This window comes from Trematomus bernacchii, unplaced genomic scaffold (assembly GCF_902827165.1).
Source record: "Trematomus bernacchii unplaced genomic scaffold, fTreBer1.1, whole genome shotgun sequence".
Classification (NCBI taxonomy): domain Eukaryota; kingdom Metazoa; phylum Chordata; class Actinopteri; order Perciformes; family Nototheniidae; genus Trematomus; species Trematomus bernacchii.
Genome location: NW_022987821.1, coordinates 2,082,051 through 2,105,680, shown reverse-complemented (window position 1 = coordinate 2,105,680; position 23,630 = coordinate 2,082,051). Strand labels below are relative to the sequence as shown.

The 23,630-nt window shown below is 41.6% G+C and overlaps 1 protein-coding gene across 1 annotated transcript in view; it reads right to left on the bottom strand.

Annotated features, from left to right (window-relative positions):
• The window catches only part of LOC117498886 (fidgetin-like), a 29,838-nt gene extending 25,634 nt beyond the window's left edge, over positions 1-4,204 (bottom strand). Inside the window, 3 exon segments of the mRNA XM_034151045.1 lie at positions 1,025-1,055; positions 1,814-2,035; positions 4,168-4,204. Coding sequence (XP_034006936.1) covers positions 1,025-1,049 — 25 coding nt within the window. The 5' untranslated portion in view covers positions 1,050-1,055; positions 1,814-2,035; positions 4,168-4,204.
• Positions 4,205-23,630: the final 19,426 nt, after the last annotated feature.

The following is a 23,630-nucleotide window of genomic DNA, read 5'->3' as shown; positions in this document are numbered from 1 at the left end:
GCACATGATGTGAGGGTGAATGTGAGTGAGAGAGAGAGCGAGAGAGAGCAGAGGGATCAAAGGTGAAAGGTTGAGTCCTCACTAATAACTGCTACAAAAACCAAGAATGTGCAATCGTGGAAGTGAAAGCTCAACAGAAAGCACATTGTGGTCTCGAACGTGATTATTCAACAGAAAACTATCCGCTGCCCGCTTTCACTTGCAACAGGGTGGGATGGATATTTTCTATTTCTAACAATCCACCATTGTTCTTCATGAGAGTGGAGCATCATTTCTGCAAAAACACTCCTGCACAGCTCACGTGGAGCAGTTTTTTAAATATCTGAAATTTAAATGAACTTCTGCATGCACAAAGTAGAGTGTATTTTGTCATTAACGCTCCTTCAAGAATGCATTATTCCCTCATGACATAATGTAAATAAATACCGGTGAATTCAGCAATAGAGGTATGAAAAAGTGCAACTAATAAATAAATTCTCATTATAAATATGCATTATGACTTTGCAACGAATGAGGCCTTGTTCGCTGTTACTCAAATCACATCAAATTGTAACAGTCAAATATTAATTTCCATATTTGTGCAGTGAAATCAAAAGAAAATGTGAGTGTGTTGAAAAAGAACTGCTCCCTAATATCTATTTTACTCATATGCAAAAAGGATTATTAAATAAAAGTTCAAGAACAATATTTTAGAACAGATTTCAACTTATTAAAAAAATAGTTTTGTTTTTAAATGAAGCCATGTATAATTTAAAAGATGCACAATTATTATTTAAAATATCAGGCAGTGCTGTGTGTAATGACAAAGGGTTATGTTAGTGTGCTATAAAGATGGATAATAAAACCTAAACATGAGAATTTGAGTAGTGTCCTATAATAAAATAAATATTGCACCATTCTAAGTAAAGCTGTGAATATACAGAATAAGATGAGTGAAATAAATAACAGTAAACACACCAGCTGCTGAAAGTCATCAGTGCATTTCTACACCTTGTAATATATGAATATAATAAGTTGTACCTACCATAGACGCTGCTGCTGCTGATCATCTCGTGCTGGAACAGAGGGAGAGGAGATGAGAGCATTGGAATTAATTTGTGGAAGAAAAAGACTACAAAAAAATCTCCTCTGCTTCAAGCAAAAAACATGACAGACACTTTTTTTTCTCTGGTCCAGCAGCACTGCTCGGATTGCAAACCGTGTGAAAGGTGGGCCCTTGAAGGAGTGCAGCGAGCAATAGGAGAGGCGTCTAACCTACATGCATCTCATTAGAAAGTGGAGCCCGGGATGACAGGTTTAGAGAGAGAGAGAGAGTCAGAGAGAGAGAGAGAGAGAGAGAGAGAGAGAGAGAGAGGGGGGGGTGAGGGAGGGGGGTGGAGGAACATCAGATTGTTTGGATATGATGGAGTCAAGTTAAATCTGTTGATAACGCCCTACAATGTGCACTATTTCAACAAAAAGCATGCTGCGGTGATATTGCCTGCCCGCATGCATAGGGCAACTTGTTGTAGCCGCACCACAGAGAGGCTGGAATATCCTCCCAGCGCGTGCAACTTATGTTTTTTTCATTTTTAGAGAGTACCGCACAGCCGATAAAGCACCTATAGTGCGGGCTGCGCATTTGCGTATAACGATGTCGCAGGTGCGCTCCTTAAAAAATCACATTAAAAAAAACGCACTAAAATTCACGCTTATGTAGTTAAATAACAAAGTGCACATGCATGATTCCGATGAGAAGGTGCACTGCAGCCTCTCGGCTCTGACCACTCCGTCTAATTGCAGACGCAGCGGATCCCAGACTATCCGTCCTTACCTGCTTTTTTAGCGACAGGTCGACCTTTCAAGTGCGGGGTTAGGGTCGCATCGATCCCGGGGAGGGGTTCTGCTGATGATCGGGGTGCCGAGGTTAAGCCGGGGTGCGTGCGAGCTGAAACCATCCCAAGTTAACGCAGGAAACACTGACCACAGCCACTGCCATGTTGGAATTTCACCAGCCCCGAACAGCTGCTTCTCACACTGACCAGTCCGCGTCCCACTGCGCATGCGTGCAGAGAAGGAGAAAGAGAGAGAAAAAAAAGATCCTCAATTCCAATTACTGCCCATAAGGTTATTATGGGCGTCTAGTTTGTATGGCAGAGTGGTGAAAGGGAGTCCAAATGGTGAGGAAGATGAAGCGAAGAGGGAACAGGGAAGAGTTTAGGAGGCAGCAGAGAGAGGAGAAGCACTACAGGAGAGAGTGCTGCACTTTATAGGCAGTTCAATCCCAGTTTTAAAAGATTAAAGGTGAGACAGCCTGTTTTTCTACTGCACACTTACTTTAGAAGCATTTGCAGACAAGTTGCATCTGTCATCTTCTTGAAATGACATTTGTAATACGTGTTTAATATTTTTTAAATAGTTATTTTATCCCTAGAAAGCTGTTTTGGTTGCACACCATCAAATGCAACTGGTTTAGAAACACTCTAAGATTTTACACTGAAAAATAAAGAGCCCTAAATAGTGCCCTGAGGCACCCCAGAAGCCCCCTGGCGTAGTTTGGTAGAGTGCACATAGGGGCAAATCTAATACCCCGCCCCCCCCTCTGCCCGATATGTGACTGCCTCCCTCCCTAGTCCACGACTCTCCCCGTGATAATTATAGCAGCAATATGGAATTAGCAATTGAAGCCCTAATTAGAATGAAAATGTCCCAGTTAGCCAGTTATCAAAGCATCAGCAGGGAGAGCAGGTTTAAACAAGACATCAAAGATGGAATAACTATCAGCTCATTGTTACCCACAAGTTGAGAGTGCACGTAATGAAAATAGTTGTTAATGTGGTTAAATAAATGTCCCTTGTCGGATATATTTTGGCGAATAGTCGATTCCGTGAAAGTGAGTTTCTCCAGTTTTGCTTAACAGAGATGTGCTCAGACGTTTTTTCTAATATAAGTCACAAAAAGATGATTGAAAAATGAATAATTGAGGAAACTAAGATAAATGTTAGTCTACCAAAACCATAACAACCAATTCGTCGACTAATTGACTAAGAGAGGGTTAGCTGGAAAAACAGGGTTTGGAGAAATGTGGTAAATAAGAATGTGGAGGAAAAGTCTCATATGTAGAGGGTGAATAACGCACATGAACACGTCCCTATAGTGAAATATGATCCGTATACCACTGCTGATGAATTTAGTAAGTGGACTGTTTCCTTCCTCAGTCTGTTTATTAGAGCAGCGGCTGCAGCACACTATAAACTCTCCATCACTGAGAGCTACAGCTCCACCTTTCACTCTCCATTCTCCATAATTAATTGTCTTTTTTACAATTCCATCAATTCATTAAATTTGTCAAGCCTGCGATGCAATCAAGGTTTTTGTCAGCGTAATGAAAATTGATTGAAAACTCAACTAATCGCTGTGTAATAGAAGTGTTTTTGTTACACAGAGCTAATTATTAGCTAGTAATTAGACAAAGCTTTAAATTAGTGTGTTTAATGGTAAAGTGAGGTAAACAGGCCTTGTAGTGTATTACAGTGTGCAGATGAGTTACAGAGCTCTCTGATTTACATTCGGGAGGCAAAGGTATGTTGAATATGCAGTGTTGCTATAAAAGGCACACATTGATATGGAATACCTTACATCGGATGTTTTCAGATTGGATTTTATGACACATTTTCTGATTTGTGACGTGCGGTGGAAGAGATTTAACTCCAACAGAAATCTAAATAGATTTTAACTCATTAGCCATTGGAGAGGTAATGATGTAAGTCTGCCACTAATGAGCTTAAGCTCATAATTGAATAGGAGGGGGGTGGAGAAACACACACACACACACACACACACACACACACACACACACACACACACACACACACACACACACACACACACATACATGCTGCAATAACGCCCACACAAGCCTTATTGCACAAAAGGATCCACACACAAAGACACACACCTACAAACACAATCCCGCCTCCTGTGTTGGTATGGGCTCCCTTCTCTCTCAGGGTCAACACTCTGTGTGTGTGTGTGTGTGTGTGTGTGTGTGTGTGTGTGTGTGTGTGTGTGTGTGTGTGTGTGTGTGTGTGTGTGTGTGTGTGTGTGTGTGTGTGTGTGTGTGTGTGTGTGTGTGTGTGTGTGTGTGTGTGAGTGTGAGGGGGGGGGTATAGTCACATGACCAGCTACATTTCAACTCCAGTGCCTGCGGACTTCAGTGTCGGCCCTCATCACTTCACCACAGCTTTACCCCTTCTTACACAATCTGTAAAATAAAATAAAAATAGGAATACAAACTTGATTTTCTTGTAATTCCTCATGTGGTATTTATTAAACCAGAGCTTTAATTGATACATCAAAGGACCCATTGAACGTCACACTAATCAAACCTCTACTGCATATGTTCCATATTCCCAGTATTAGAGGGAAAACATGCAACAATCCCCGGCGCTTTGATGTCACCTCTTCCAGACACATTTCATATTTTTATTCATCTCTCCCAAATAATTATCAGCACTTAACCCCGGCGTGTCTACGAAGACGTAAAAATGTCAAAATCAATTTGGATGAAGTAGAAAGCTTATAGGATAAAAATGTCCATCCTTTATAAACTCGGGCGATACATTCAGAATGTTCCCCTGGTAATACAGGCTATGAAAATGATGATATCCAATTTATTCTATCAAATACAGCTGATATAAACAAAGCCCCAGTGAATGGGGGCAATGTAGGGAAACTCAAAGGAAATCCAGAGGGAGAAAAGCCCGGATAGTGTTAGCTCAGATAAAGAAGAGGTAAAATAATGTAAGAAAATACAAGAGGGGATGAGTCGTCTTTGCTCACAGGCCACTGTGTGTGTGTGTGTGTGTGTGTGTGTGTGTGTGTGTGTGTGTGTGTGTGTGTGTGTGTGTGTGTGTGTGTGTGTGTGTGTGTGTGTGTGTGTGTGTGTGTGTGTGTGTGTGTGTGTGTGTGTGTGGCCAATCCACTTTTATGAGCCCAGACTAACGCCCTGATGGGACACGGCGTGGATTTGAGCAGAGCCTATTGAGCATAAGCTGCTAAATTTGGCAATAAAGGGAATGTGATTTACTGTAAGCTCCAGTGGGCCGAGAGCGACGCAGCCGACGGCGTGTGTACACACACACACTCACACACACACACCTGAGAGCATAAGACACACACACTAACAATAACTCACTCACTCTGTTACTGTCTCTGGCTCTCTCCCTCATTCTCCCTCGCGCACACACACAAGCCGGCTCGCCTCACACTCGCGCAGCCACTCATGCGGCTCAGCGGCAGTGACTTTGACAAATAACCAGGAAGTCCTGGTGTTGGCTTAAAAACTCCAACTTGTTCAGTTGCAATTCTGCATTTGTCCTGCTTTAATGGCTGTGGAAGTGGCTTTGGAGGTAATCTGTCAGTGATTGATTAGAGCCCGGCCAAATCCCCTCACTGAACGCATTGGTAGGCTGCAGGCCTGCTGCTGTGTGAGGCAGACAGAGAGGAGAGGAGAAACACACTTCTGTGTGTTGGAGTGCATGTATACATCCACTCAGCAGCAAATGGCAGGGTTGATTCGTACTGATAAGAAACCAATAATTCATACTAGATCAATTTTTAAATAAAATACCTAAGAGTTACATTTCTCGTGTTGTAAAAAAAAATATTTTTTCCTTTAAATATGTGTTTGCTTTTGATATTATCAAAAAACATTATTTACAAAAAATATTGGATCTTTAACCTTTGTCAGATTCAAACAGCATTGGTATTACACCACAAATGCATCATTATATATATATATAAATATTCCTATTGTTTGCCAAAAAGTCATTCATTGACCAACAAATGTAGAGTATTAAGGCTTTTAAGAAAAATAAAATGCATAATAATATTATTCAAATACTATACTTATTTGGGATTTTAAAGGGGAAGTGCTTTGTAAAAACTACACAACAGAGACCAGAATGGAAGCAGAAACCTGACATATTATACAATCATATATAATATTTTTACTTGATTGAATCTTGCAACAAGAGCCAGTTTAAAAAAAATGGTGTAAAAATCATATTTAATATAGCTGAAAAAAGTTGATCATAAATGTGTAGTACATTCAGTGATGGAAGAAATAGCCCTTTTTTTATAGATACTTTTTTTATAGATACTTCTGTAAAAGTAAATATCAAAATAAAAGTGCTCCTTATGGAGGATGAACAGACCGTGTCGTTATAAGTGTATTGCATACTAGTTTTCTGTCTGGTTCAAGAGTACTTCCTCAGCTTCATTATAGTGTAACATCATATCTTATGATGAAATGGAGTGTCATGGTGTGTAAGGATATCATTATTAATGCTCCTTCTGTACGATCACAAATACCTGTTTCCTACAGATTCTCCCTGGAGCTTTGTCAGAGCCTCGAGGAGTCTTCACTTAGAGGAGAGGATGTTCACATGGAGACGAGACTCTTTGCAGCCTAACGTCCACCTTATCCTCCATCTTGCAAAGAAAAATACATTTTAATGGCTGCACACATTCAATCAATTCTTACACTTGACATGCTGTAACTGAATGAGTCCTCTGATGATTACACTTGATGTAATCATCACTTTATGTACAAGTTGATGTCTGAATTTTGCATGCAGAACAAATGAGTGGTTATCTTGTTTATGATTAAAAGTAATAATGCAATGCTTTTAAATTAAATGTATTTTATATTCACACTCCAAGCTACCAAGGCTGACCATGTTAATGAAATTAATGTCTGTTTAATAGTATTTCTGCAATCTTATTGTGCTTTTTTCTAATCAGTGTGAGCTTGAAAACACTTCTTTTTCTTCTTTTCTTTTATAATCAAAGACCTCTTGCCGAACATGTGGAAGCTCTGACCATGAAAATGTTTAGCATGATTCTTAATATCGCTTAAGTGATAATTATTCTGCTCGCCACAAACCTGACTAACAAAATGGAATTCAATCAGAGCCTGCGCATAATGACAGTCATTATGAAAATAATGAATAAAAAAGACATCCCTGTCTGTATTCAGACCTCTTTTTCTCACACATCTCCATGGTGATCTGAATTATTTTTTTTTCAACTCTACATTCTGGCTGGCCGACGGCCGCTTTAATCACATTGTTTATGGTAAACCAAGCGTTGTGCGCTAGCTCTATGCCTGGACTCATTTAATTAACCACTTGAGAGGTGCAGCGCGGGCTACAGTAGTGCAGCGTTGTCTCCTGCAGTGGTGAGTGCACGGTTATTGTTGCTGACCGGTCCATCTCGCAGCAGCTCTCTCTGTTGGCTCTTTGAAACGAGACAATCTCCCTCCGAGTGAGAATTTGCCTTTTTACCACTAATTTGAACCAACTCAGACAAACAGGAGCGATATAATAATGACAGAAACATCTCCACAGGGTTGTAGAGGAACAGACAAAGCAATAAAATGTCTATTTAACTTTATATTCTACAGATTTATATTTAGAATCATATTTAATTGACTAGATTGAATTAAATCTTCATATGCGCCTATTATCATTACAATCACTTACATTTTATATGTGTTGCACGTGCATTCTCCTAAGCTTCCGCCCGGTAGATGTGTGTGAGGTGGACCATGTCCCTGAGGTTTACTCTTTTGATTCAATAGCGCTCCACATGGATGGACTCAATCAGATACCTCAAACCCAGTGAAGGGTGATGTTCAATGGAGCTGAAGGTACACTACAGCAGCTCCTCTGAGAAAAGAAGGCCTGGTTCTCAGACGATGTTTACATGTAGAGACACTTCTTACCCCTGTAGAAAGCACAAAGAAACCAGAATTTTAAGCAGGTACAGTAAACAAAGACATTATGACTTGCTTTGGCATTGCTTAATTGTTGTCACTTGGCACGGAAATGTTTTTTATGTCTGCAGTTTCCTACTTCATATAGTCTTGCATGAGCCTGGAGATTCAAGGCTACACTTAAAATAAAGTGTCTTTGTTTTGTTATTTTTTCAACTGTCAAATCAATTTTCAATCAAAAATGTCATCAAAGGCACAGAGTTCACATCACATACTTATCCTAAAATCAGATTTAGAACAGATGTACAGCTTAAAAAAGGATTGTAGGGGTGTCAGATCCGCTGCAGTTGTGCGTGTGCAAATCTTTATAGAATTCTGACGCGCAGTTCCTGAACAATAACTAGGAGCAAAGAACATGAAATGGCCAACAAGGTTTCTGGCCCTAGAAGCCATTACTCGATGAATACCTTGAGAATAATGAAACTGGGCCAGGGGAGAGCGGGGATGGAAAACTGCTGTTGGAGTGCACTGAGCCATTGCACATTTCTGTTTGAACCCATAACACTGTGGCCATGTGACAAATGATAGCAAACACAGAGCCTGAGAGAAGATTATATTGTGTTCAGCTGGGTTCAAACTAGAGGTAATTTCTGGTTTGAAGGTTTTCACTGTTCATGTTGTGTTTGCGATCATTAGTTAGCCCAGTTCAGCTGGCAACAAACTATTTGTATTTCTGGAAGAAGCTGTCAAGTAACCTTAGGGAAAAGTCAGACGAGAGAAAACAATATCATGCCTGAATCCTAAATATGAAGTGCCAAGATTTGTGAAAAGCAAATTGAGGACATTGCTTGTTTTTCGGTCAATATATCATTTAAAAATCTAATTTAATTATCTATGAAAGGGAAAACATTTTGACCATGGTTAATCTTTTATTGTAATAAATAGATTTATTGGTTACAAAATAAGTTTGTACACTGTTAAAAGTTATTATAGTAGGAAGTGTGATGCTAAGGTAAACTTAAAAAATAGTTCAATACAGTGTATTCAATGATATATTTATCTAATATGACACTCTAAAAGACACTGATAGAAAATAATATAAATCACATTATTATGTTAAAACAACTACATCTAGCTAGTCTTGTAAAATATTATTTTGGTCTTGCAGTTTTACCTTTTCAAGGGACAGGTAGCTGGGACAGGCTACATGGTCACCCTACAGCTTAGCATTAGCTCAGTTAAGCTAAGCTAAAGATGAGTAAAAGCTTAGCTGGCGTTTTACAAAATAAATACAACCTCCAGCTCCCCAAAACCTTACAAATTAAGATGTTATATCTTGTTTGTTTAATCTCTATAAATAAATGTAAACACTTTTGTGTTTAAGGCTAGCTGGTCATCTTGGCCAGCAGACTGTTAGCTTGGTTTAGCATAGCTAAAGACTGTAAGCAGGGGGAAACAGCTGACCTGGCAAAATAAAAACATTACAAACATTTCCCAGCCATTTAAAAGCTAGAAAAATAAGTGTAGCCTATATCTTGTTAGTTAAATCCACACACAAGAAGTGTAAAACAATTATATTTAATTTTGATTAATATTTAATTCTAACAATCTCCTAGCTGTAGCTAATATTTAACAGAGATTTAGCACCAGAGAGATTTACTGTAAGAGGAAGTAACACATATGCAATAAAAGTGTAGATTTGTCATACCATATCAAAGTAAAACCTACTGTAATATCGATTTTCTGGGAATAGGGAAATAAATGTTGTACTTACAGCATGAAGGATGACCCAGACTATTGCTGCTGTGAGTCACATGTCAATTTGTACCAGTTCTATCTGAGAAATGAACATTGGTTGGGAGAAGACTTCCTGATTGGTCATTTTCAACCAGAGAAGTATGTCTGCATGTCCTGACCTCTGCCCGACGTTTCTTCATGCTCTGCTGTATAACAAGACCATCACACAGCACCGACGGGAGACAGGTCTCAGCTGCTGCACTCTTATCAGAATGGGCTGTGCGGAGTGAGACGCCTCAAGGAAGTATCAGTAAACAACGCTATAGGGTTCCAGTTGCTATACGCTCAGGCGCTCATGCAAAATTCAGCACTTTGTATGTAGACTGAGACGCAGCCAAAGCAGAAGGCAAGGGTTATGTTTTAACTGTTGAACCTTCAGAACTCCACTATTCCCTCTCTAATTCTGACGGAAATGTTTGCGCATTTGACCTGAGAGCGGGAAACAGAAATATTAATTGCTGCACTTATACTTGAAGACATTCATACAGCGTTGGCTATTGCCAGGCTCTAGCTCTAACCAGTTATCTCTTGCAGTCTCTCTCTGTCTTCCTCCCAAGTCCTTTAATGGTGTGATCGCCCTTAACTCCACTGTAAATCTCTCCCCAACGGCTTATGGTTCAAATTAATGGCCCTGCCATAAGTGTTTGAATTTCATGAATTGTAATAATACTTACATCACAAGACACATGAAGTCATGTCTCCCTCTCTACAGTGGAGATATGATACATTTTAGAGGGATGCACAAAGTGGTCCCCTGGTACGGTAGTGATGTATTCTAATAGACTCTGCTGGCCAACCCCCGGGTGCAGATATTCATGATTCATATTTGAAGGCTGCAGAACATTTAAATGGGACATTAAGTGGCGAAGAAGATTAAAACACTGTTGGCTTTGTGTAATAACTGGGACGATCACTAGTGGAGTATTATGTCTTTTTTTTTTAACTGATCACTGCATATTCCGAGCAAATCAAAATATATGTAGGTTGAATTTCCTGCTTTCTAAGTAAATATAAATCAGAATTACACTGCAACTAATGTGCATTTCAAGTTGTTGAGACATTTCTCCAAACAGTGTCCCCGCTTTAAGCCACTGGGGAAGACTTTTCTCTTTGCAGCCATTGTCTGTCAGCCAGGAGACATGCTGTCTACTGGTGTGCTGCTAACTTGAAAACATCCAACTGTAAAGCTTATGAACTTGATCAAGGGACTTTTTCTGCTTTTCAACAAACCCAAATTAACATCCATTAGCAATTGAAGCTAGCTAACATTCAACAATGGGTTGGTACAACTGTATTAGTTAACTATCTAAAGTTAATCCTAACTCCCATTTTCTGCTATTGTGTATTAACCCAATGTAATGACAAGTACCAAGACTGACTGTTGGTTTCAATCACAGGTTCAAACAAGTACCTATATTTCTCAGACAATATTAAATTCAGTTTAAAGCAAAATTCTTATTGACAGTATAGAAATATGACAATTTGTAAGGTTCAAATAGGGTTAGAACATGGACAAATATGTCCATGTCTGTAATAATGATCTAACAACTGTATGTAGCCATTATTCTTATAGGTGCGTGTTGTGTGTCTAGATGTGTATGTGTGTGTGTGGTGGAGCAGGAGGACAGATTTGATGATCCCCTGTCTCCTGGTGGCTGTGTGGAGCCAGCCAGCCGTGGCGAGGCTGCCATAACTACCAGTTGAGCTCTGTCAGGGAGATGACCCACTCTCTATTCAACAAGACCTGCCACCCTGACAGACAGACGGACAGAGAGCATGACGGACAATAAGACAGGCGGGCACAAAGACTAAAGACACAGCATGTGAATATTTTAACTCTCCACTGAATCTGAGAACTCACCATCTCGCTCCAAACTGCTGAAAACGGAAAGAAGCCGTAGGTGTAATTGGACCGCAGCAGCGCAGGTCAGGAGTCAACGGTCTTATTTGAGGGCTAACACCATTTAAGACTAATTTGAGACTATGTGTTATTGTGCCTTTAACTAAGTTTCTAACCTGATCTGTGTAGAGGTTCATTGTGCTTTTAAAAGAGACCTGCTGCCCCGTAAAAGGCCATCTAATGGTTTTCAAACCCACAGTATTACTTTAATGTACTGTAGATCAAAGGATAAAACAACCACTTCTGCAGATGAGGGGGAACAAATCTGAAGTGCAGAGAAGATTTTAGATTTTCTTCACGAGAAGTCCATTTGGGTTCTCACTGTAACAAATTATTATAGTCTCGCACATGTTTAAAAGGCACTTAAGCAAAAATCAAAGCACGTTTATTATGTATGAGACATACATTTCGAAAAGAAAAAAATGAATTCTGCACAGCTGTTATGAAGGTATTATATCATTAATATATTTTATCCTGTTAATTTATACCAAATGAAATGTTTTTATCAGCATTTGGCTGGTAAATGCTGCTAATTGTATGCATTGAGAAAAAGCAAAGATAAATGCTTTCAACCTATTTTCAAATGGGAATTCTTAAATGGGAATTATTAGCATTGTTCGAATGTTAATTGGGTTTCTCATTATAAATCAGGACCCTCCTATATACTGTATGCATGTGCATGTAATGTTTGTATGTACTCAGGCACTGTTGCTTCAGTGTACCTGTGTGTGCATTAGTACGTTCATTTTGTCATCGGTGTTTGTGTGCGAGTAGCGGGGTCAGGACCTGGACTGGAGGCCTGTCCCTGGAGAGCTCGCCTCCAGCGTGGCCAACTAACACTACAAACAATTAAAAACCACTGCTGCCTCCCCCCTGGGGCGCGGGGCTTTATCCAGCTCAGGTCGGAGGAATCGCTGCGGTGCGCTGCACGAGATCCCAAGCTAAACCCTCGGTATCTGGTCTATAACGATGCCGGGCAACGCTGAAGATGGAGAGGCAGAATCGATACGGCTACAGCCTGTGGACCAGTTTGGAGACAGGGGGCTATTATTAGGACGTCCTTTCTTTACCACCTGAGCCACTTACACACTTAGGATAGTCACACACACACACAACTCTTCCTCTGTCAAAAGCGCTTCCATTGAAGAACAAATATATATATATATTGTATCTCCGTAATTATCACTGTAGCAGCAGTCCACAAAACTAGAGTTACAATACCAACAACATGTTCTGTTTGCACTTGAATAGAGGCAAGACTAATGCAAAATTAATCACAACTTTGCAAGCAAACAAATAATTCAGGCTCATGGTCTTGCCTGATGCAATAGAGACAAGTCGGGTACACAGACTGGGCCTTACAACCAGAGCCAAGTCTGTTTGAATTAAGGGATCTGAGTTTATTAGCGGAGTGGACACAGTTAGCGTACCAGTAAGAAAGCCAGCCAGTTATCTCTCTGGGCATATGCTGTGTCCACTGCTCCAGAGCCCCGCTGTCAAAGCCATTGTGAATCCTAATGATCACAGTGCATCCCAACCAGGCAACACACACACACACAAAGACACACGCACACACACTCCCCATTCTTCGCTCCAGGGGTCCTGACAAAACAGGAGACGGCGGGGACTCTTCAGAAGACAGCGATGCCGGTGCGCTCCACCTGCTCACTGATTCTTACGCCTGGAGGAGCCTGAGGGCACTGCCATCACACACCCTCCCTGTCCGTGGCACACACACACAAATACATAAATCGATAGACACACACAGATGCCCACATACTTATATCCACAATGCACATATACACCCTGTCTCCTACTTACTTACCTCCCACCTCTTTTCTTCCTAGCATCCTCCAATTTCGACCCTATCCTGTTGTTTGTCTTCCTCTCTCACCTCCTCGTCACTCCCTATCCCCCCCCAATGCATGAAACAACATACACACACACCTACACACACCTGTCAGGTAACATCAGAGAGGGGGAGAGTTGAAGAGACGTGACAGCGTGCTGAAGGAATCGTGTGCCAGGAACACAGAGCTCTCTCCGTTCACCTCTGCTGTGCTGGAACACAACAAGCTCCAGCCCCTCACCTTTGTTAAGGATCAGACCTGTTTGGAGAGTGCTGGAGAACCTCCAACAGTCAGAGCCGCGAAGACACACTGAGGAGAGGAGGTACATCCGAGTGTTGAGAGGAAGTTCTGATAATCAATAGGCACTGAGAGTAAGTCGGAGAAACAAAGACAGAAAGAAGGAAAGAAAGCAAGGGGTAGGGAGGGCCAACACATGCAGCCCGAAGGCCTTTTCACTATCCATCAAGTTCAACAAGTTGGCCCGAAAGCATGCAGCTGCCATATGTGCTGAGCCATTTACACAGCGAAGTCCAACAAGTCAGCAGCAGACCGGCAGATGATTTGTTCGGGAGAAAGAATCGACTAAAATAAAAACAGTTTGAAAGACAGCTAATGGCATTTCACATTTTTGGGCCCTTTGTGTTGAATGGTGATGTGTCTGTATTGAAAAGGTGGAAAAAATGAACAAGGTCGTGTTGGGTGTTTCTGTTTTCCGTGCTGGAGATTGAAATAAAGACATTTTTTAGCCTGGATTTACTCAGAATCAAAGAGCAAGTGGATTCTTGAAGGCTCAACACTTTCTTACAATATAGAAAACAACACGTGTTACATTTGTAGTTTCAGTCTTGAAGGAGATACATGCTTTAGTTTAGTGAACAAAAAGTGCATTAAGAGACAAGTTGGCCTTCTAAGAATTCTGAAGCTGCAGCTAAAATGCAATTTACTGTCTGGGTTTAGCTGGAAACTAAGTTCAAATGAAATATAAACATATACATATTGTTCTGATTCACATCTGTTACCTACGTCAATCCTGAAGTCAACCATCCTAAAAACACAAAAGATCCTGATGGTTGGATAGTAATATTAAAATAACAGTCCGTGAAAATGTACGTTAGCTTCCAATCATACGTTTCATTTTTCCTTTCAAGAACTGCTAACATGAGCTAAATTAGGAGACACTATTGGGATACATCAATCAGCATCTCAGCTAACTGACGTCTGACAAAAAGATAGATTTTTGGTGGTGGAGGACAAAGCAGGAGCACAAAATTATTGATTCTGAACATGCATACATATTGCACAACACCTCCCTTGCATAATCATTTAAATACTGGGTCGACAAAAGCACATTTGGCCATGCTGCATCTATAATGAAACGGTTTAGTCAATTATTATTTATTTGTGGTCCTAAGACCTGTCAGTTTCCACAAAATGTCGGGTCATCAGCACGTAGTATATGTGTCCAAATCACTCTGCATTCAAACTCAATGTATTCAAGCTAGAAGAATGAATTAGTAATATGTCTGCATGTGCTGGCCTTGGGAAAACATCCCCTCTTTATAATTAAGCCACAGGCAGACTCGAGCAAACCTTAGCTCAAACCTCTACGTCTCCTCCTGCTTTGAGGGGAATGCTAAAAGCCGTCGGAACTAATTGGTTCCCCTGCCTCCTGTTTGTCATGGGAACAACACAACAATCAAGCCCTCCATCAACTCGTGCAGAATTGGGAAGGGAAACAACAGGGTAGTTGTCTCATGTCACGCCAAATAGACTGACAGTCAACCGGGCATTAGTGAAGACTGATGTCACGCATTAGTCACTTACAGGGGGGGATCCATTTGTGACCATCGCCTGCTCTGCCTCTTTTTCTCTGCTCAGGTTTGAGCTCACAAACCGTAAACTTGTTAAATGATCATAAAACAAAAAGAGTACTTTGTTTATGCTACCTGCAAGTGTTGGATTAACTTCTCACACTCTATTGTTTAATTCTGCTTCTAATTTCTTTATTTCAATCACAGCATTTATAATAAAGAGAAGCCCTCCACACAGGTTTGAGGGGCTATTTGCGAGTTAGAGAATGCCACTTGAACAATAACCACCCAGCTCTAGTGTTGGTTATCCTCTATATCCACAAGGGCCATTTTCATGAAGGGGGCGGGCGGGATGATTTTGCTTCATCAGAAAGAAGTGGATCTTCTAAAAACAGTCATTTTGTTTCCGCGTCTTCCCCCCACCCACCCTCACATCTCGAGAGATGGTGCGGGCTTATTCTCTGAGTGAAGTGCCTCTTAGTGCTCTCCAAACTTACATCACGCATTGTTTCGCCGGTTGCCATATTTTGCGAGCTCTTGGCCCATTGGGGTGCTGGATTGAGTGTGTGTAGGTTAGTGGGTGGGCAGCAGGAGTGGGTTCTCTGTGCGGGGCAGGAGATGCTGGAATCCCTAATAGGAGGTAATTGAAAATGAGCACTTAGAATCCGTTGGCTGGTATTTTCCTCATGCGCGATGAAGGGCTGCCGTAATCATGTGCTAGACTCTGTTGTACTCAACATGCAATGGAATGGCTCATTAGTGGATGCTATGCAATGTAAAAAAGGGGGTGTTCAACATGCATTCACACACAAAAGAAGATGTGCTCATTCAAACAACTTCTCCTCTGCATTGAGTTTCTGTCGCTGGTGGGCAGAGAGCAGCAGCCTTGAGATGTTTTAATCAAATATGACAACATTTGATGAGATGGCTGCTTGAGGATGTGAATTGGATGGCTCAGTATTGTCACTGTTTCTGTATGTCTGTCTTTCTCCTCCTATCTGGCTTCAAGAACAATGTTCCCCTAACCCTAAGCTACCTTTGCCCCCCTTTGATAGATTTTATTTGGCATTGTTCAATTTGTGCAAGTTAAAATGCACTCTTAATGTTCAATATGAGGCAGGGTTACCACACATTTAACGACATGTGGTCAGTAGGGATGGCGAATAGGTTGGGAAATTGTGCTGAATGGCAAAATAACACTCCTTCCATTGTGTTCCATGAGGATGTGCGGATGCAAAATCTATTTACACTGGCAACCTTGAGAGTGGAAACTACTGAAGAAGAGAAAAACAAAAGGAAGAGGGTAAGAGACAGTGAGCCAGGATCCCTGAGAAGTAGAGCGCACAGACAGAGGTCACATGAACCTGTTCCACTTCTGATAATCCACACATTTAAACGCTTCGACAGCGATGGAACTGAAACCCTGCAGCCGTCCGCCTCACTCAATCAGACACAATATCTTGCTCCAGCAAACAGAAGCTGTGGTGCTGCCGCTTAGCACCGGGATAATGATCAGATTAAAAGCTTTGACTGGTGGGACTTGGACTAATGCCAGGTGATGGGAGCAATTTGCTGCCCAATCAACACCGAACGAAGGAGGGAGAAGTGCACCATTGGCTACAGGCGCCAGCAGGGAGGGGTTATAGGGTTAGGGTTGGAATCCTCCCAACCCCAAAAAGCAGCTGGTGATTCAACAGTTCCTTTTGTCAGATTCCATTACATCCCCTCTGTTTTTGTCTTGCTTTCTCTCTGCCTCCATCTCTCCTATTCCCCTTCTAATCAAGTTCTTCCACTGTCTTCGTCACTTTACCTCAAAAAAATGGATGGTCAGCAGAAGGCCTTTGCGCTGAAGAGTATTTCTGTTTGGCTTCACACACTTACCTCAAATCAAATGCAGTACAACATAGTAAAAGACACAATGTGTGGATAAAAAACAAACAGCAGGCAGGCTGAGGAGATGTCTTTGTCAGTGAGAGACAGACATGAGTGGGTCGGCGCGCTAATCATCGATCGGATGATTAAGGCAGATGAGGAGGGCTTTTTCCCCCAGTGAAGGATCTGATTGTTGGTCTCCTCCCGCCTGGTGTCCAGGGAGCACGCCGGCGGCAGCGCTCAGGATCAATACACTCAATCACGGCTGAGAGGGGCAGCGTCAGTCACGCTGTGCCAGACTATTAGAACCAAGTAGGCAGACGGTGAATAACTCCATGCTTCTCTGGTCCCACCTCACACCACAGGGGGAAGCCATGGACTTGCTGGCTGGCTGGAATGTGTGTGTGCGCCTGGGGATGAGTGTGTGCTGTTTTCACACCTGCTTCCGGTTCAGTTAAAGGAGGGTTAGGGTTAGTGAACAAAAGTGAACATCAACATTTCTAGGAGATAGGCTTCTTTGTTTCTTACAGAGAATCAGATGTGAAAATTGGTGCCATGGATTGTTATCTTCCAAAGGTAACAAAAAAAACGAAAAAAAAAAAACCCTGCACCTCTAAAGCTAACTTATACAATTGTTGCATCTTGTTTAAAAACCACAGAGTGAAATTGCACATCTTGGTTTAATGTGCGGTTATACAGTGTCTGATGTTTGAAAATGCTATCCAGCATATAAACTGACTAACCGAGCACAGACCGTTACTGTTGGGAGGGGGAAACAAGCAGGTAGAAACCAAACATTACTCACCCCCACTCACATGTGCCCTGTACACACACAGCAAACTGAAAAGAAAGTGATAAATTAAGAAATGTGCAAAAATGACTAAACACACACACACTTAAGGGGCAGTGAAGTGCACGTGAGGGCCTAACACCGCTGAATCCCAACTCCCAGGACGGCCGCTCGCGTCAGCGTGCTGGATCCCTCGTAAAAACACAAATACACGAATAGAATATCAGTTAATTATACAGATAATAAAAACACTAATACTCTTGGGAGATTGGAAGTTTACCAAACAACAATGTAAAAAAGCAACAAACCACAAAAGTGCAGCCCCTCCCACTCTGGTCACAGTCACAGACAATACTACAGTCTGCTGCAGTATATACAAGTCAAACAACCAGAGCCTAACATGCAGTTACCTCAATAATTACGGAGACTTACCGAAGCTATCAGGTAAATATGGTTTACAAAGTGTATGGAATACGGAAGTTAGCCAGGCTTTATTATTAGCTAAGCTAGCAAGCTGCTAACTCACTATCTACAGTTAAAATGTTCTATTGTATGGACATAACTATTGGAAATGGCTAGCTGTGAACAACATAGATGCTTAAACTGTAAGTTACTTTGTATTTGTATTCTTATGTAGAGTAAGTATGTATTAAAAACCAAAGCTCTTACCTTTTGAGGCCACTATGTCAACAAACGTTTTATGTAAAAATCAATACCTGATACTTCACCAGCAACTCCTCTTTGTAGGACATACTGTAGGTACACTCCAGCCCATTTGACTGACTTTGGAAATAAACAGCAGTAAGAACCCTTTCTTTAATCATATCCTTGACCTTTTCACAAAACTTCCTTTTAGATTCTCAAGTACCAACACTTGAAAATAAAACATAGGAAACTTTTCATCTTTTCAGGCATAAGGGGATTGCATTGTGAGCTTTGCTGCTCTGATGTGATGTTAGACAATGTTCATCTTCTTGAAAACCTTGTGCGCTGACAGAAAAACTCCTCCTTCCCCTATAGCTGACACCATCCTATGTGGCGGGCGAAACACTCGTTAGCGCCGTAAGAAAGGAGGAGAGGAGAGGATGGCACTTCTCAGACAGCTGTGTCCCTGACAGACAATGAATGGCCCAGGTCCATCTGGATGCAGCAGCCCTGGACCAACATGATGTATACATCTTCACTAGCCAATGGGTGCCATCAATCCCTGCTTCTCCATGGTGACCAGCGGTGACAGCTAGCCAAGGAACACAGCCTCTGTCCAACTGTCTTCATCGTTTCTATGAGGCAGGTAAACATATATTATTCTTATATTAACAGAATATATGGACTTCTCATCATCACGACTCGCGTTGAAACACACTGACATACATAGAAGGATAAGCCATGCAGCATATATGTAAATAAATCAATTAGGAAAACTATGGTGCGTTCACGTGCTCCTCCAAATGTCCCATCTCTGAAGTTGGTCAGACAACGTGTTTATCGCTGTTTCTGACTTTTTGTTCTTACCCTAGTGGAGTCCACAAATTCTTACAATTCTAATTTTGTATTTTAAAATGGCTCATACAATTTCTACTTTTTTTTTCCTCCATTAAAACTACCCTTTGCAGATCAGTGAAATTATGGAAGGCATGAGGGTAATAAATGTCATAATTCTGACGGAAGACAATTTGAAAATAACTCAAATACCGACACTTTTCTATCCATCCGTGCACATTGTTTGTTCTGTCTTTGCATCTATTCACATGGCGTTTTGAATTCAATATTATCCTTTTACCAGACCCTGCTTTTAAGTTGAGCGTTCGCAGCATTCCACTCTAATCTCCATCTTTAAAAAAAATAACTGGCAACCTTGTCAGCCGCGCAGTGGAGATGCAAAGAGGAATTGGAGGAACGGCCTTGCTACAGGACCATTCTGAATATGTTAACAGCGACGCTTCCCTTGAACTGTCACAACTTGAAAATCCACCGTGTTAAGAGCTTCACATGCAGGCAGCCGTGAATATCTGCCGTTTCCATAGACTTGGCCACGGAGGCCCTTAAAAAGCACTTGTTGTAATACATGACCAATTTCCCCGCAGCGAGTGCAGGGGAGTATTAACATCTCCTCAGCCTGGTTCGGTTTTAATGTGATGGAGATGTTATTAGAGCCATCACAGGCCCAAATGAATGGCCAGTGGAAGCGCCACAGCGGGAGAGAGAGGGGGGAACACATCGACCTTCGCCTTACCAAGGACAAGGACACTTGTGCTCGTAAAAAGGGGAGGTCCAATTGTTCACACCAGCCATGGCTGCTGATCCAAGCCTTGGAGTCAGGCTTACATGTTCATATTACACTCACTTAGTCAGCTCATATTTCAGCCAAATGCTTTGATTTGTGAGTAAGATGTCACTGACTAAATCCGTCTTCTTTTCAATGGTCAATCCAGGATGTCTTTCTTAAATAAATGCATTAAAAACTGCTAAAATAATCTTTAAATTATCCATCATAAGAGGGGGCATCTGCTTGATACTTCTTTAATCATTTATGAGATGGTAAATTATGTAGACCAATGAAATCAAATCATTTTGTATATTAATAGGTGGTGTTGTATACGTGAAATCGACTGTGATTTACTTCAAACTTTGTAATAAAAGGACTTTAATATCTCCGCAATCCATTTGATTCATTTTGCTGTCCTGCATTGTTGTGTTCGGCAATTCTCCATGAGACAAGAGCTGCTCTTCGTCTTTGAGCGCTTATGCTGCCTCCCCGCGCCTTTGAAGTATAATTATTTCACTTTAATTAGAAGCGAATCATGCTTAGTAAACACAAAAACACGGTCTCTTCAGATTAATAGGCCGGGGTAATGCGTTAGGCACGAGGAGTTCCTTTGAATGGGCTTTGGCTGCGCTCCAATTCGGGCATGATTCTCATTGTGCGGCAGCCTTGACGGACTGACCAGCGACTAGCGGAGGGGGAGAGTGAAGATACAGGCCCGTGTCCAACATGGAATTCTCCTATTGTTTCAACACAAAACATGTTGTCCTTTGTTGTCTGCTATTAATAATACATTGGCACAATCTGTGAGTCAAATAGAGCAGAATTAGGCATGAGGCACCTTGTTCCAAAACCCAAACTGAGTGTTGCATAACTTTAAGCAGCAAGACTTTTCATGTGCAAATGCAAGATTCTTGATTCTTGAGTAACAGTTCCGTTGCTTATCCTTGTGTCCTTGTTTATTTCGGCACTATAGTTGACTGTCATATATGCAGACTTACTTAAGTTACACATTCAGAAAAGAGCACAGAATGGGCCTAACGCTATTTGGGGCAATTCTTTATAAATACTTAAAGAAGTAAACGGCAGCCTTTTGAGTTGAGTAAAACGTCCTTTAGTCATGCAGAAAAGTAACAATGGATTACTCCATATCAAACAATCTTTAGATGAATTTAGATGACACGAAATCGAACAACCTTTCGTTAACACATTCAATTACACTATCAAACCGAAAAGATAAAATGCTCTAATATTTACTTGCCAGTTCCAGCAGCTATGCGCAGGTGGGGGCGGGGGGGGAGTGAATGAGGGAGAAGGGGGGGTGTCGCTCTCCCAGCAACTAATTACTTAAGCAGTTGTCAAAGGTTTGAAGCTCGCTCTTGAATTCCAATGAACACTGTCCATGGACAGCGGTGGTTTTGCATATATTATGAATATTTCAGCTTCTCCCAGTAACCTTGGTGTCGTTTGGCAGATAGGGGCTGGCAGAGAGCCATTTAAAAGCTTCTCTGTTGCAGAAGGGAGGAGACAGGGTATTAAGCTTTATCTATACTTGACATTTCCGAGCATTTGTAATTAATTCATATAGAAAGTCTTTCCCCCCTTTCTCTAAATGACCGCCCAGGAACAGCAAAAGGTAGCGGCCTTTGTTTTGTGCGAGGAAATCAGACACAAGTTAAAGTGGTCAAAAGAACATTTCGCACATAAAATCCTTTTTTAGCCCAATATAAATTCTTCCAAAGACATACAGATATCTCTTTCAACAAACACTTTTAAGATTCAAGGTAAAAGCTCACATTTAGCCAGACCGTGAATACAAACAAAGATTTGAGAGTGGAAAAACAGTGTGAAAGTGCAGCCAGATGGACAAAACTATAGTCTCTGTGCATGTCAGAACTCCTGGCAGGAAGCCAAAAACACAGGTGTGTGTGTGTGTGCGCATGTGTGTGTGTGTGTGTGTGTGTGTGTGTGTGTGTGTGTGTGTGTGTGTGTGTGTGTGTGTGTGTGTGTGTGTGTGTGTGTGTGTGTGTGTGTGTGTGTGTGTGTCCATTTTGCAAAAGAGAAACACACCTTTGATATAAAAAGTTTCTCATTGATGCACAATGCTTACTAAATTCTAAAGAACTGCACTTCCACGGTATACATGCACATTGTGTGTTTTCATCCTGCCCTTCCTCCCTTGCTTCATATAAACCATGATAATAGTTATACTTCCTGTTTTGGTTGGCTAACTGAAAAGGCACGGATGAAATACTCACACACATCACTCAGACCTTCAGATATCCTGAACGATTTGTTCTTGCGTAGAATATTCCTGCGGCTCTCGTCCTCCGATGGTGGCCACAAGCAACCACTTGCATCCACCTTGAAATGATAATAGCAGCAGTCTGTAAAAGCAGGCTTATTGTTCCTCTGTAACTTCTTTATGATGTGCAGGGATAGAAGCTGTTTATTTAAAAATCTTATTGACTCTTTCAACACGCAGGGACAAAAAGGCAGTCGCAGCCTCCAAATATTCAAAAGCTTGTTAGCTTGTTGGCAACATCTAATGGGTGAAATAGCTTGGTGTTCAAAAGAAAAGAAAAGCTAAAAAGTAGTTGCAGTAGAATCAGAGATATCTGTCTTTTCAATGTGATCTCATGGTGAGGCCAGTTTAAACAACATAAGACGAATAGGGCAGGTATTTTCTACTTCAAAATGTGATTATACTATTTGTCGACCCATCTAAGAAATAGCATTTGTTGGATTCTCCTGGTGGGATTTCTGGCTGTACTTCTCCTTCTAGATGAATGTTTCCATCCCACCTACACTGCAATTTAAAAATATTCCTTGTAGAATTAAGATGTTAGACAGCTTGTAGCCAAAAATGTGACTACATATGAAAAAGAGAGAATCTGTAAATAATTCTGTGTGGAGTAAATGAAAGGCTGCACAGTAAAAGGTTTTTCCAAATAGCGTCGGTGATTCGATAAATACCATATCCTCCTTTTCCCCTGATAGAGGGTTAGCTCTAAAGACCATTTCCTGGAGGTGATGTCAATCCACTGAGATACGCAAGTGTAAAGACTTCAATCTGTGCCTCATCTAAAGCCCAACCCATCCACACCATTGTGTCCATTTTCTAAAAGAGTGAGTGAGTTAGAGCAGCGTGGGGGTAGTGAGCGAGCCTTCAGTGTGTGTTTGTGTGTGCATTTGTTTGTGTGTGTGTGTGTGTGTGTGTGTGTGTGTGTGGGGAGAGAGTGTGCCTGTCCAAGAGGTTGCCAACTGGCATTATGGGGAATGTGAATCAGTGAGGGACCACCGCGGTGGTATCCAGTGGTGTTGTGAGTGTCCCCGCCCCCCCCGACGCACACTCCCCCACCTCCACCCCTGTGTTCTCTTTCACAACCCCCCCACCCCCTCCCCAATCCCTGTCCCTTGTTTCTGCCTCCAGCTTTAGCACTTCCTAGTTTAGTTCTGCCTGAGCGCAGCGCAGCTCTCTCTACAATTTAGTGAGTGGCAGGGAAGATGCAGACTGACACCGTACTGATTCAGTGGAGTGTGTGTGTGTGTGTGTGTGTGTGTGTGTGTGTGTGTGTGTGTGTGTGT